General features: G+C 41.1%; 1 protein-coding gene across 16 annotated transcripts in view; it reads left to right on the top strand.

Annotated features, from left to right (window-relative positions):
• The window catches only part of CELF4 (CUGBP Elav-like family member 4), a 712,244-nt gene that overhangs the window by 386,819 nt on the left and 310,045 nt on the right, over positions 1-15,380 (top strand). For all 16 annotated transcript variants that reach the window (XR_011678996.1, XR_011678995.1, XM_071425772.1 and 13 more), the window contains exon 3: positions 6,862-6,910. Coding sequence is in view for 14 of the 16 variants with exons in the window: in XM_071425772.1 (XP_071281873.1) it covers positions 6,862-6,910 (49 nt within the window). In the remaining 2 variants the exon portion in view is untranslated. The remainder of the gene's footprint in view (positions 1-6,861; positions 6,911-15,380) is intronic.

The raw sequence follows: 15,380 nt of genomic DNA, 5'->3' as shown, positions 1-15,380 counted from the left end.
AAAGGTCAGACCCTTCAATGGGGTTTTTTTCATATTTCACACATTGCCATTTCATTTCATGTCATCTGTTTGTGTACATACCTATGGCACACATCTCAGCAGGAGGGGAAGAGGGTGATGGGGATGAATTAAGAGTCCTTTACCAAGATGAGGTTTGGGATAGTCATTTCAGAGAAAATGCATTACTAGCAAGGTGAACCTATGTGATTTAGTTTGGGGTTTTTTGTTTTTTTGTTTTTTTTTTTTTTAAACAAGCTTTCTAAAATACTTCCTCTCCTTACTCTTTTGTAAATGTAACATTGTATCAATTCAGAGTGCCCACAGTAAATGTGGTTAATGTGTAATTACACATCAATCCCTGCAAACACAGCACTTACCTCTATTCCCTTGGGGACAGGTTTTTGCTCTATGCATTATAGCTGAAATAGACAAATATAGGAGTCTACTCGTGTAGCTAACCTGTGGTGAAGAAACTTTCTTGATTCTGTAGCATTTGGAGAAATTTACCTGAGCTGAGCACCTGAACCCTGACTTTGTTGGTTTTTTTTTCTTCAGAGAAAGGAGATTGCTTTGGATTCATGCTTATGGCTATCTAGTTTAGATCACTGTAATTCAATTATGTCACTCAGAATCAGGTACAGGGTGATTTACTTGAACTTTGCAATTACACATACACAATTCAATTGTAGGTGATTTTCTTGGCTTTTCCAACTTTGACACTGATATACTTTGCATTTCCTTAGGGCCCTCTATCAGGGCAGATTTTGTTCAATGCTTTAAAAATTATGACCCACTCCCATAAACACGTTCCTGCCAATACCTTTGCTCACATAAATAGCTGTATTGAATTTGGAGAAATTACTATTGTGCACATGGCAGACTCAAAAAAGACTCATGGCAGACTCAGTTGGCAGAAATGGTAAAATGAAATTCCTCTTAGTATTTTGGGGAGAGATTTGAAAGAGAAAAACCCACCAAAGAAATGAATAGTAAATGTATTTCCTGAAAATTTCAGAGCAGGTATTAAACTATTCCTAGCTCCAATTAACATCTGAACTATGTCACAAGACCATCAAGAACACCATATTTTTTTTAGGGAAGAAGTTGCTCTGGTATTTTTTTTTCCCATGAAGCTAACCAGCAACTACAGAGATGCAGGAGTGCCCAGTAAACATTTGCTAAGACCTGCTAGCTGGCATCCTTCATGACTAGGTCACAGCTGAGTTTCATCATTGATTTAGGGGGCTGATCCCTGAACAATACCAAACACAACACATCAGTGAGAATGGAGAGTTTGTTATTTGCTGTTATATCTGTCCACATAATTCAAGCATAGAAATTACAGGATGTTTGTTTATTAGGTTTTTTTTGTTTGTTTAAAACCAGAATTTAGATACTTTTTTTTTCCCCATCAACCACCTCCATAGTACATGATGATATCTTTATCTTCATTAGTAGAATAAAAGTTGAGAAAGAGGCAGATGTAATGATGTGTCCAAAATCATCCAGAAACCCAGCAGAGAGCTGGAAACAGACCCTGCCAGAGGTTAGCACCTCTGCTTTTTTTACATTTTTGGAAAATTCCAAACACATGGGCAGCAGAAATACTTTCATCATGATTCTTGATACAAACCAAAGCCCCCAATATGTCCTCAAGGAGTATTCAATTATTTTAAGACCGCTAAGGATGGTGGAAAGATTATTATTATTATTCATATGATCAGCAGGAAAATCTTCTATGGTTCTATAAAGCACACAAGCTCTAGAATAACCTTTTGTCTCCTGAAGTGACATCATCCTTAAGCACGACCAGCAGATTATCTCCAGCCTCTCTTCTACTTGGTCATGATCTTCCTATTAGTGGCATTTAATTCATCTTCAGTAATCTCCTCATCTTTTCCCTTTTTCTTCCTGTCTCAGAGCACATTTTAAGATATTCAGAATAGCTCCATATTTTTGAGGGATTTTTTTAAATCTCTGTATTTGTCCATTCTCAAATAGAGTTTTAGATCTACTTAAAAACGGAAGGTACATTGATGAGCTATGAAAAAGTGGGTGAGACAAGAAGGAAAAGGGTGGTAGGAACAGTGAGAGGAAGAAAGATGGAGACAGTGAGAAATCAGCTGTCTCTGCTTCCTACTCTTCTTTCCCAGGTGATCCTTCTACCTGCTCTAAATTAATATCAAAGCCAGAGGGAGCAGAAAAAGGTTGGTGGGGGAAAAAACGACAACCTTAGGAAAAGAAAAATCATGATGCAGAAAAGCGTCTGTCCCCTGTCTAATTCCTGCAGTGGCCTGTAGCTGATGGTGCTGAGAAAAATACAGCAGCAAGCTCTGACATTTCATTTCTGTGGAGAATTGAAAAAGGGCTTGCTATAATTCATCGCTTCTTGTAACTCAAACCCTTTTTGACAGGGGTACCTGCGCTGTCTTTTAACAGTGGCACCACAGTGGCTGTAATTGGACATGAAAAATGATGTTGTGTTTCTACTTGCTGGGAGAATTGGGGTGGGAGTAGGTGGGGCAGTGGCAGTTTGGTGTGAGATGGTGACATCTGGCATAATTTGGACGGGTTGGTTTTTGGCAAAAAAGAAGAAAGGGCAACCCAAAAGGAAGGGTACGAAGCTTAGCAAGTGTGATCACCTTGCCTAAGGTTTGCTAAGGGTGGTACTCATCATAGATGAACATGCAAAGAATCACAGGAAAATGAGAAGTGTGATGTGTTCTAACTCCACCATCAACACAAATATTTACGGCATTTGTGGGAAAAGGACACAACCTCTCCCCCTGAAATAGGCCCATTCACAGCCACCATGGTTCTTCTTCCCAGTACAGATGGGGAACCTGAGCCGTAGGCTTTTCCTGACGCCACACTGGGAACACAGTTGTGCATAAAACTCTGGTGTGCATAACACTCTCTCACCACCTCTCTGAAAACTATGCCTATATATGTAATCCAGATTAAATTATTTAGCTCTTCTCTCAATCTCTGTGCCTCAGTGGTCCTCAGCACATCTTTGCTACAAAATTGTTGTCGAGCAAAGCAAAGTAAATTTTCAATTACTTCAAAGTAAATTTTTGGCCAAATGGGACTCTGTATCATGAATGAGGATAAACATTGTCCTGATTTATAATGGTTTTATAACTATAGAGCATTCTGGTACCATAAAGTCAGATATCTCCATATTATGGAGGGAATAAAAAATTTTAGTCAGGTCTTAAAGGATGGTAGAGAATTTAAAGAGGAGATGAATGTTTTTGGGACTGACAAATGGTAAAACAATTTACTCCTTTCTCAGTGGCACCCCAACAGGGGTGACATAGAACAGGGAAGCATGATCATATTTCAGATGAGAGCACAAAGAGCAACCATGAGCAGAGGAAAGAAGGATGGCTGAAAGAACAGGAGGGTTGCACATCCTAGAGGAAAGCCTTACAGTGCACTCACTCCATCTACCAGTTCAGATGCTGGGTCAGCCTGCCCTAGGTCTTTTCCCATGCAGCCAAATCCCTTTTGAAGCCTTCTAGTGACAGGGTTTAATAACACCTTACAGCCACATCTGTAATTCCGCAGATCCCAGGTGAATTTCCTGGTGGTATTAATCAGATTTGCTGTCTGGAAAATATTCTTTCTCCTGTCACATTCTCAGGGTCCACCAAGACAGGACACATATTAAAGATGTCCATATCACTATTTCCCCAAACACTCTTCAGAAGGCTTCATTTTGGAGTACAAACTTTGGTTTCATTCCACTTAATTTATGGCCACTTCCAGCTAAAGAATAAGCAGGGAACTTGAATACCTGAATACCCTTCTCCCCACTAAGGCATTTCCCCAGGGTTAGAAAGCTGCATTGTTCTGCCATTTTATTTCCCCACTTAGCCCTTTTCTGGTCCCCATGATCGGTCCTTGTTCCCAGAGTGCCTGTATAAAAAAAAAAAATTCCATAGATGGAGAAAGGAAACTTAATTATTTTCCTCTCAGTGTTTCTCCCTATAATTGGTGTCTTTCATGTCAAGATGATCTCAATTTGTATTATGGGCTCCGTTCAGGCAGCACTTTCTCTTTGGTCTATAAAGAAATTGTCAAGTGTATAAATCATAGTGTACATTAAATTACACTAGCCTTTTACTTATTAATTTCCTCAGTTTTTTCTTCCTCTGTTGGATGCTCATTCTCTCACTCTTTTTATAAATTTTCTTCAGAACTGACTGCTTTTTATCACTCCTCAATATCAGAAAGAAAAAAAAAAAAGAACCAAACCAAAACAAACAACAAAAAAACCCCAAAAAACAAACAAACAAAAAAACCAAAAAACAAAAAAAACCCAACAAAACAAAAACAAAAAAAACCCCAAAGTCCAAACACATATTTGCCTCCTTTCATTTTTGCCAAAGGGCCTGATAATGTCCTCTGCCTTGTACAAAGTGACTTCATTCAAGAAGAAAGTGACTTCACTCAGAAAGAAATACGAAATCTCTCCAGTTTTCCTCAAGACTGGACCCAAATGTGACTTGAGTTCAGTGCAAATTTTCATGAACTTTAGCACAATTCAGATCAGTACCTACGTGGGTGGATTTTTGGGATGTTCTGCGTCTCAAGGCTGTGTCCATTTGGGCTCCAGACTTTGCCTCTCGAGGCTGTGTGCTGCACACCTCCTGTAAATTCCTGGCTACTGAGGCATTTCTCTGACTGACTGCTTGGGATGCAGCTTCTGGCTGTCTTGGAATGAGCACCAGGGACCTCTGACCCCCCTCTTCTGACCATAGGCATTGGATTAGCCATAGGGTTCCCATCAGGAGCCCGTAATCTGGAATAAGGGGGCAAGTGTTGAAAGTAACCAGATCTTGAGCCAGACTTTGGCACGTGCATGGCCAACACCAGCCTGCTGCAAACACAAACAGCCAGAGGTCGAGCAGCTGAGGGAAGCAACCAAGGAATTTGGCTTCATTGTCCTGCACATGAGAAGCAAGGTGGGGTTCATATCAGCTTAATCTAAATGCAAAGACAACCTCCATGATCAGTAGAGAGGAAAGGACACTGGAAAAGACCATGCATGGTTTATGCCTCAAACACCAGGCTTAAGAGCGGCTTAGAGTTACACTTTCTACATATTTGGAGTTACATGACACTGAGTATTCTCCTCACCTGTGTGGTGTCAGATCCATGAATGTGAGTAGCAGCTAGCTGCTCACATGTGGGCCCTGTGGCAGGATATCTGTCCTGCTGCTGCTGCTTCATACATCACCTCTGCCCTGCTAATACCTTGTGGTACCTCTGTGAGCAACTTTGCAGAAGCAAGGGCTGATACAAGGTCTAGCTATTACCAGGTTCTTTGTTGGTTTCAGCACTTCAGCTGTCTGGATTTTGTTGGATGGTACAGGCATAGAGGAGAGCAGGAGCTGCTCAGTAGCATCTGTAGCCATGGATCCTTCTCTTGCAGAGTGTGAGTCTAACTGTAGTCATTTTATGGATAAGTACATTTTCCTCTAGAGACAACAATACAGCAGGATCTGCTAGGCTCTTCATCATCTTAACCTACTTGTCAGCCAGCTTGATAACTTGTTGTTACTAAAAATGTGTGCAGAGCAATTAGAATAAATCTAACTTATTATGAAGCGCTTTTCAAAAAAAAAAGAGGAAAATTAGGAAAAAAAAAAGAAAAATGAAACTAATGGCCTTGCTGCCCAACTATGATTAGCCACAAATAAGGGATGGATTAATTCCCTGAAGGCATTCTGTGATATTCATCAGCCAATTTGTGATCTGACTTTACTGGGAAGACATATGTTAGGAGATTCCTATTGCCTTCTGACCTCGTGCTCCTTGCGATGCTTGTTTGAACTTGTACTTTCTTTGTTGGTTGATGGATCAAAAAGATATTTTCATTCTGCTCAGAGGTGGTCACACATAGAAAGATATTTTGAATAGTCCATCTGCACAGGGTATTGATTGCTTTATGTGACAAGAAGTATGAGGCAGGGAAGGGCTTTCAGACTAAATTCTTAGCTGGTTGTGATCCAGTCTGCACCCCTGGCTATTGATATCCCTGTTCTTCAGGCTCCTACATCATGTTAGGCACTGCCAGTGAAGAACATTGTGAGCATCTGCTGCCCTCTCTCCTGGGAGTGAGCAGCTCTGGGGATAGTGATGGTCCCCAGTGATTTTGTTGAGTGAGAGAGGGATAATTTGAATAACAGAAACCTATCACAACACAGTGGCGAGGTTTTTAAACCTACTTGTATAGTGATATGAGAAAGGAAAAAGATATCTGAAAAAGCAATAGAAGGAACATCTGGTCCTCTACCGCCAGAAAATTCTCGGTATCCAATACTCCTGCAGCAAGTGGACAAATTAGATCCAAATCCAGGTTTGAAATGGAGGCTGCTATGTCACACATGACTATCCTACTGAGCTAACAGTAGAAGTGGAATTAGCTTTTCAATTTCCTTCCCCTCACGCCAATCTCAAGAAATTTTTGCAGTTTAAGTTTCACTGGTCCTGATGTTCTGACAAAGCATTTTTGCTGTCATGCACCAGTGTTTCCAGGGGAAACTATTAGAAATTTTAAAAGTTACGTTTAAAATTTCATGACCTGTGTAAAATGAGTCAGATCCCTCTCCCAGTGTGATTCAACAAAGCCACTGTCGGGTAAGAGGAGTGACACTGATTTATTTGTCTCAGACCAAGCCGCAGACTGCACTGGTTAGTTCTTTGTTTACTAATTGCTTTTTTTCCCCTGCCTTGTGGAGTAAATTCTGGTGCTAATTATGATGCGCAGTAAAGAAGCAAAGCAAGCCTCTGTATATGAATGTCTGACTCCTCCATTAATTACATGTCTGTCTTTGTTCTTCCTTGCAGATGAACAGACCGATCCAGGTGAAGCCAGCGGACAGTGAAAGCCGAGGAGGTAGTTGACTGCATTGCTTTCAGCCACAGTGCTAAATATAATTGTTGTCTCTGGCTTCTCTCAGGCAATGTGCTGATCAATTAGTAACGTAATCACTGCCAAAGAAATTCCCTCCACAGCAAAGATTCTCTTTATTAAATCTCCTTTACTTCATCTCACTTTCCTCATATTCAATTATTATTTGATTTTAAAAGGCAGGCAGGTGCCAGCGATTGCCTGAGAAACAAATAACTGCCTCGTTAGGAAGTGAAGCATCAGGCACTGACTTAACAAAGTTTAACAGCAGTGGACAGCAATGGGGGTTTTTTCAAGCCTGTGTCAGGCTGAGCTGTAGAGGTGTTTAATTTGGTTAAGATAAAGCAGAAATTCTATGGTTCCTCTAACCATGTTGTTTCTGCTTGCACTGAAGCAACTCTACTTCTGGAAAAAGCAAATTCTGAGCTGGCAGAGTTTTCTGCACCTGTATCAGCTTATATGGATAAACCTGTTGTGGAAAATAAAAACTTCTCCCAGACCCTGGGAGTTATTCAGGATTTGCACAGGTATAGCTGAAATCAGGAGCTGGTATTTTGCTTTTCCATTCTACACAGTGGATTTGGAAGCTTTGTTAAGTGATTGTTCAATAGATCACCAGTGATGAGGTGTTTCCTGTAAAAGGTTTTTTACCTGAACTGATGTGGTGATACTTCACCGTACTCTTCTAATAGGAGCCTGTTTGTCAGATCAAACACACAGATCACTGAGAGAGTGTGAGATGGTCTCTTATGCTGGATAAATTACCATCCTGCTATTTTTTTCTTGCGTCTGTACATTTATATATATATACACACGCATATATATAATGAAGTGTTCTCTTCCTCTCTATCCCTATCTCTTTGGGAAAAAAAAATAGAGAGCCTTTTCCTCATCTTTTCAGTAAAAACCTCTAGTGCTTATGTATCTGATAAATGTGGGAGTAGATTTTGTCATTTAGTAATGATGTGGCTCTTAGATGTCTGAAAACTCTTCAATTTCCACCATAAATATAAACTTTTCTTCATTTGTGGGATGACTATCTTTGTGCTGGCATTAGTGGAAATCTCTGGCAACAACTACTTAAAAGGAGGAAAATGCCTCACAGAGAAAAGGCACCACATTCTCTCTCTTTTCATTTGAAAGCTGTGGATTTCAGGGACTTTGGCTGCGTCAGTGTGAGGCTGAAACTCTCCAGTGACTCAAGTTGTTGGGAGAATTTGTATGTAGCTTGTAGTTAAAAAGTTGGTGTGACAGGCTGGTGAAACCACAGGTCGAAAGGGGCTCTGTAAGGACTGGCTGTGGTGCTGTGCAACTGCAGATCAGGAGAACTGAGTGCTGGCAAAGCACCAGAAATCTCAGAGACAAATACTGCCCTTTCAGAACCTCTCTAAAGAAAATTTGGGGGAATTTGGTTAATACAGGGTGGAAAGTACTGATGGAATCTGGCAAGTTCTGCATTCAAGGGCCAGGGCACATTTCTGACTTGCAACAAAGACACGTCACATCCTCCAGCATTGTCCAGCAGTTTTTAATAGAACCAGGTCAATTTCTTCCCCTTTCCCTCCTTGTCTGATGATCTGGCTCTGTGTCTGAGTCGGATTGGGTAAGCCATGGGCAGTTGTCAATGCCAATCTCCTGGGGAAAATAGAAAGGCTCAGCTGCCTGGGCAAATGAGGGGACATTAAGCACATTCCAGTGGAGCTCGTGCCGACAGCGAGAGTGAAGGGAGGGCCTTTTGTCCATTTAATTAGACATACCAAAAAATAATAATTAGGCTGGCCAATTTGCCTAGTGCGCCTACAGGGTATGTAGCTCCCAATCTTTTACTTTTTTTTTTTTCTTTCTTTTTTTTTTTTTAATGCAAATCAGTAATAGAGAACACATGCCTGGCTTTCTGGGGAGGGTTTTCAAACTCCTTTGCTAAGAGCAGCTGCTTTCAGGAGCAGTGGTTTGAACTGCAAAGGGCTCCAGTGGCAGCTTGATTCCACATTATCACATCTGTGGCCCCCTCCCCCTTGTATTTTAGCTAATTATCTCCTCATCTTACACAAACCTCATCTTTTCCCATCCAGCCTGCTCCCATATTTCTCCTGTCGGTGGCGATCATAATGCAGAGGCCAAGCGGGTGCTCTTGTCATTGGTGTGAAAGACACGTTGTCCTAATTCCCCACTGACAAGCTGCTTCTGGGCTGGGGATGCTCCAGGACGGCATGACTCAAGGGCAGCTGTGGGAGAAAAGAACAATTGGCACCCAAGGGAGGCATTGTGTGAAAACTTACGTTCTTCAAGAGCCCACCGGTTAGAGCAGGCACAGCAAACAGAATGCTAAAGAGGAGGCCATGTGTCTTAGGAGCACATCAAAAGGCTTCATTAGGGCTGCAAGATAAAGGTCAATCTAAACAATAAAGAAATTTCAGTTGTGGCTTATTATACCCTGTCCCTCTATCAGGATGGGACGTAGGGGAGGAGCGGGGCTTGGGAGATGAAGCAGCTCTTCCACACAGCACAAGTCTTTGGTCTGCCCAAAACCCACACTCTGGATTATGGGGAATACACACCTTGGATTAAGGGGAATTCTGGTGCCAGGCCACAGTGTTAGTGAAAAAATGCAGTGTTCTCTGGAATTGAAGTTTGCAACCAAGTTTTTACTGAAAAAGGTGAGCAACATTCTTGCGGAAGTGAGATTGTGTTTTCTTTGGGGACAAATACTTTCATTTTACTAAAACAGGAATCTTTGAATTTTTCAGCAAGTTCTTCCACAAGTAAAAGGTGATGAGAGTCACAAATTTATTCTCTCCTTCAACTAGATTAAGATCAGTTTTTCTTGTTGTTCTGGAGTCTGGATTTTTTTTGGTATTTAACCCTCCAGGTGTCCTAATTCTCACTTGAAATGAAAGTGAGTGTTAGCATTCAGTGTGTGTGAGCTACAATTTAGACTATATAAGTTTGGGAAAGTGTTCAGTATATTTTTTGTCAACAATTACAGTCAACCCACCAAAATGGCTATGGTGAGTGCCCCTTAATAATTTTTCTGATTTTATTATATTTTTGTTAATCTCCATATTGTACAATGAGGAAAACAAAGCGTGAAAACCTTTTAAACAAAAACTGGCATTATTTACATTTGCCTAATCCCATGGGAAATAGAAATTAATGTGTCCTCAATATATTTCTCTAGGGAAATAGTCTCAATTACTGGGAAAATTTTGCATTTTACATTCCTGCTTGTTTGTGCATGTATGTGCATAGTCAAGATACAAAATATTCTATAGGGGTACTCCTTTTACAAAATGCTTCATAAAGCTTCAAATACCTGATCAGAAGATCAGAGTCCTTCGAGATTTTTTACTTTAACACTAACAGAATTGATGGAATATGATAGAAAACAAGCAATTCCATATTTTGTCATGAAAAATCAGATTGTGAGTCCAGCTTTATTAAGGATATCTTATGAACTTTCATTAGCCTTTGTTTTGGCCATTTTATCTTGATTATATGGAAACTACTTTGCCAGAGATTAGTTAGTCTAATACAGTTTTAGGGATGTAAGCTAGAACTTCACATCAAAATTTTGAACATAAAAAATCCCAACTAAACTGTTAGATTCCCTATTATTTTCATCTTGGTGGAGGTGGTTTTCCTCAGCTCCTTGTCTGATATTAAGCTCTAAAAATAGCCTGCAGGTATCTATCACTTAAAGTTTCTCAAACTTGGAGAATGATCTCAAGTCTGTTTTGTGGTTTGGGGCAAAAGTTTGGAGCCATTTCTTATTTCATCCACAATATCTCCAGCTCTCACTAGGCAGCTCTCACTGCAGCTGGCAGGGTTAACCTATGATAAACGCAGCCCCCAGGTCCCACTATGTTGTACAGGCAGTAACATTTTTTAAAAGGAAAGGACTCTCCTGCTGCTCCAGCTGCAGTCCGTTAGTGATGCTTAGATGCTCCACTGCTCCCACATTCCTCTCAAAGGACAGAGGAAGGTCCGTGAAGGAAACCATGCGAAGATGTACACGGCGTGCTACCCTGGCTCTGCGTAAATGTCACTACCAAAATGTGTTTTGTGGTGGTTTTGGGTCCTCCAGCCTTCAAACAGAAGGCTCTTGGACTAAAGAAAGGAAAAGTAGAAAGTGGTTTAGGGTTGAAAGGGTGTAGTGTCCTGCAGAGAGAGTGTCAAGAGGTTTACGGGACAGACTGTGGTGCATTGTGCTGCAGTATTTCTGCAGTATTTCTGCATGCAAGAAATCTGCTAAAGTTTCTGTCTGTGCTTTCAAGCAGATTATCTTTTGTGCATGTTTGAGGGAAGTGTGTGCTGTGTTGTCAGGACTCAGGACATCTCTCTGGCTGTCTTGAGCAGCTAAGATTTTTGCCAGGGGTCTCAGAGACCCTGTCACAGAGCTTAAAATGCCTGTGGTTTTGATTATGACAGTGGAGCAAGTTACTAACTTTAGATGAAGATTTGCAAGCTATGACAAATTAAGTAGAATAATAGTGAAGTTATCACAGGGTGGAAAAGTAGATTTTGGGATTTTTGGTTTGGGGGTTCAGGGGGCAAGATGGAGGGAACTGGGTGTGTCCAGCCTTTCTCCTTCTTCTTCTTGGCCTCCATCTTCTGCTGTGATGTTGGCACTTTTAGATTGGTTTAGAGTAGATGCTCACTGTCTAACACAGGTGATAGGTACTGGAAAGTAATTGTAAATATTGTATATGTAGTTTTTAGTATAAAGACATAACACCACCCCGGGGGCAGGCAGAGTGCCTGGAACTGTCCTGCTGGACAGACCTCAGCAGAGCAGGAGAAAATTTTTTATAGATAAGACGCAATAAACAACCTTGAAACTGAGAACTGAAGAGCTCTGACTCCTTCTTCAAGCGCCGGGCTGGGAAAAGAGACTTTCTAACTTTTCTCGGAGTCCCTCTGACCAGCTAAAGATCCCAACACTGTGTCATTTTTTGTTGCTTGGCAGCTAGAAGGCTTGGGCTTCATATTTCAACTAACTTGCAGTATTTCTCTACCTGTAATTGGATGTGCAAAGTCTGAAACTATCTGTTTGGTCATGGTTTAGTCCAGATTCAGAACAAAATATTCAAGAACTGAATTAATGGCAAAACAGTGTGCCTTGCTCATGCATGATTTTCTGCTTCTTTTTATACCCTTCCATCAGCTTGGTAATGATGATGGGGTCAGAACGGCCTCTCCACATTTTCTAAGCCAAATTTTCATTTAGGACAAAAGCCTGGGTCTAATTCTTACTTCAAGCAGGTAGTTTCTAACTTGCTAGCTCTCTGCTGTGGGTGGCAGGGCAATCTGTCCTAGGTCCCAGTAATTATTTGCTAGTCAGTTGTTTTCCATTTAAGCAATCAGAATTACACAGCTTGTGCAGATGGCCGAAACCTCTCAGAGAGCTTCCCATCCAGGTACCAGCCAGATCTAGGCCTATTTAGGTGCTGCAGTCAAGCAAGGCTGGTTTCCTTCAGTTTAGCTGGTCTTCACACTGGTATAGCAGTCCCACATGGAATGATTTCTTTCCTAGTTGGAATCCTTTCATAAAGAATAAATTGGTTGCTCAGATCTTTAGACCAGAAAAGTCTGAAGACATTTAAGGATGAGAAAGCAGAGGGCAGTCTTGACAGAGCTCAGCATCTTCCCTTCTGCCCTGCTGCAGGCTGGGCTGTGCCTGTGTGCGAGCAGTCCTGCACTCTGGGGCTGTGCACGTGTCAGAGCTGCACCTCTGCAGCTCTCATCTCTTCCTTAGCTCTGATCCACACGTGTTGCCTGGAACATCAGGCTCTTTGGAGGACACTTTACCAGCTGCTTCCCATCTTTTACCTTAAAAAGACTTCCCACCCAAGAAGCTGAAGAGCAGGAGGAGGGAATATCCTCTTCCAAGGTGGCAATCCTTACAAACTGCCTTTATGTGACCTGCTACAGCTTTTTACCTTTTTTTTTTTTTTTTTTTTTTGTCTCTTATGGTCTACACACTCATTCAGCAGGAGTAAGCAGGTGGCACTGGCAAATTATTTAGAGAAAAAGATAATTTTCTCCCATCTCAGAGTTGGGGAAAAGATCTCAATGAACCCATCTCCATTAACTCTTTCAACATCACAATGAGTGCAGTACAGCTCACATTGATCTTTTATAGCTCACATAGAGAATGGCACAAACAGGAAGTTGCAATGGTCCATATATGAATCCCAGCCTTTGCTGCAAATGTTGTACTGGAGATGCTGACTACTAGTTGTAGAGCAACATTTACAAATTGTATGAATTCTGGACTCAAGACCTCTGAAATAATTTTCTACACCCAGGGTCTCATATTCCCCCTTCTTTCCCTCAGTGTTTACAATAGTTTAAAGAGCATCTCTCTCCACTCTTGTCAACTCCTGCAGTTTGAAAGGAGGTTCCCAGCTCCATGTCAAATCTTCCTCCTAAGTCTCATACGTGTCCCCTTCCAGAGATTTGTAGCCAACCTGGTCAGTTGGTTTTGACTTCTTTCAGGAGGCATTTGGAAAAGAATACTCCCACATTCAAATCTAAATATTTTTTCTCCATCAATTATATATCAAATATTACTCACTAGAGCTGAATTGCAGTATATCTGTGTGGACAGTAAAGAGAACAAATGACTGGTTCAAAACAAACCTAATATTCTGTTAAAAAGCTTATCAGAAGTGAAGATGAGCTCATGAATGAAAGGGAAAAAAATAAAAAAGAAAAATCAAGAATGCAGGCAAAAATCTTGGTATTAAATTGGGAGGTAGCTTTCTTGCCTTAGAGGCTGGGGAAGTGTCAGGACCAGCAGAAAACCTTGGTGTCATTATCAGAGGCTCCTGAGGAATTGCTGCAGTACTGGGAGAGATGTCAATGCCTTGAAGCCTGCTTGTCTTGTCAAGGGCTGGGGAAAGAGCTGGGCCCAGAACCACAACAACCTCCTAAAGTATCCCACAAACTTGAGCATCAGTCTGAGGACACGTCCATTGGATTTTATGTCAGATCTGAACATTTCTTATGACCTGCAGTGTTTTTCCTTCAGCTCTAAGATAAATCTGATCTAGAAAGAGCTTTTCAGTGCTCATGGAAATCTCGTCTTCCTAGCTGTAGCTGGTTGTGGGACTGATTACAGTCAGTGGGAAACCAAAATCTCTTGGTTTATTGTGGAATTTCAGCACTATGTGACCCTACTGACAGCTGACACTCTGCTGTCCTCAGAAAGCTGTATTTTCAAGCAGGGAGAGTGTTCCAGCATGCAAATGGATCAGTTAATTCAAAGTGGCCCTGGGTGACCCCATTCATGCTCTCCATTCTCTGTTAAAACTTAATTCTGGGTGAGAAAAAGGGCTTCAGCAGATCCTCATGTGTAGTGTTTTATATTTGATGACTCTGCTGAAGGCTGATGTGCTCCATTCTGCAGTCAAATGTTGAAAGAATATAAGGGACATCAAGCTTTTGTTCACATCTGCCCTTCCCATGGTGATTGAAATCAATGGAAGTGTGCCCATCAATAGGAACTGGAAAAGATCCACAGGACATTGTGTTCTAGTACATGTCCTAAGGACAACCTTTTAAAATCAAGTATTAGGGGAATATAAGGGAAAAAACCCAAAAACCAAAAACCACATTGCACATTTTTCAAAAAATGTCTGTAACCTAACAATTTACTGACAAGAAGGAGGAGAGAGAGACTGGGGAGCTCATCTCCTCGAGGTTTTGATATTGGCTCTGTTTCTTGCTATGACAGAACTTTTGATCAGTTATGTAACTTTGATTCCCTTCTCCTTCACACCTTTCCTTTATTGTCTGCCTGGGCTGTGGTATGCTTTTATTTGCTCATTTCTTGTAGATAGTGCCTTTGGCATTCATGCAAAGGCTGTCAGTGTCAAAGGGTTAAGGCACCAATGAAAGCCTGTAGCTGTACACAGGAGGATGAGTACAGGGCCAAAAACCAGCTGCAGTGGGTAATCAAGAGCCCTCATACTGCAGAGTGATATTTGGAGTTTTCTTCAGTAAAAGGGCAAAATGGAAGAAGCAGTGGGAGGAGAAGAGTGGAGGAAATAAAAAATATAGTCCTATAAAAAATCCTACCATTGTAAATACAGTTCAGCCTCCTGGGTGAACTCGGGGACACGTAACAATCCCAGTATCTTTTCCTTAATGTAAAGGTTGCTTGTCAATGGGGTTTTATACAGAATTAATAATACATTTATATATACGCTCCACAATTAATTGCAAAGCATTTATGGCACTGAACAGTTAGAATGCATTATGATAATCACTCCTCGTGCATTGACTTTATTGTAAAGGTTTTGCTGATCACTGTAATTGGCTTGTTATTACACAGGAATATAATAACACCTCTCTGTATAGTAGTTTATAGCACATCAATAGCAAATGCATTCCCTTTATTGGAAGCAATGTGCATTTTATTAGAATACAGCTGAATAAGTGCAATCTGTGT

Source organism: Agelaius tricolor, unplaced genomic scaffold (genome assembly GCF_023055355.1).
Source record: "Agelaius tricolor isolate 1412-34295 unplaced genomic scaffold, bAgeTri1.0.p SCAF_4, whole genome shotgun sequence".
In the NCBI taxonomy this organism is placed as follows: Eukaryota; Metazoa; Chordata; class Aves; order Passeriformes; family Icteridae; genus Agelaius; species Agelaius tricolor.
This window is presented reverse-complemented; position numbering and strand designations above follow the sequence as displayed.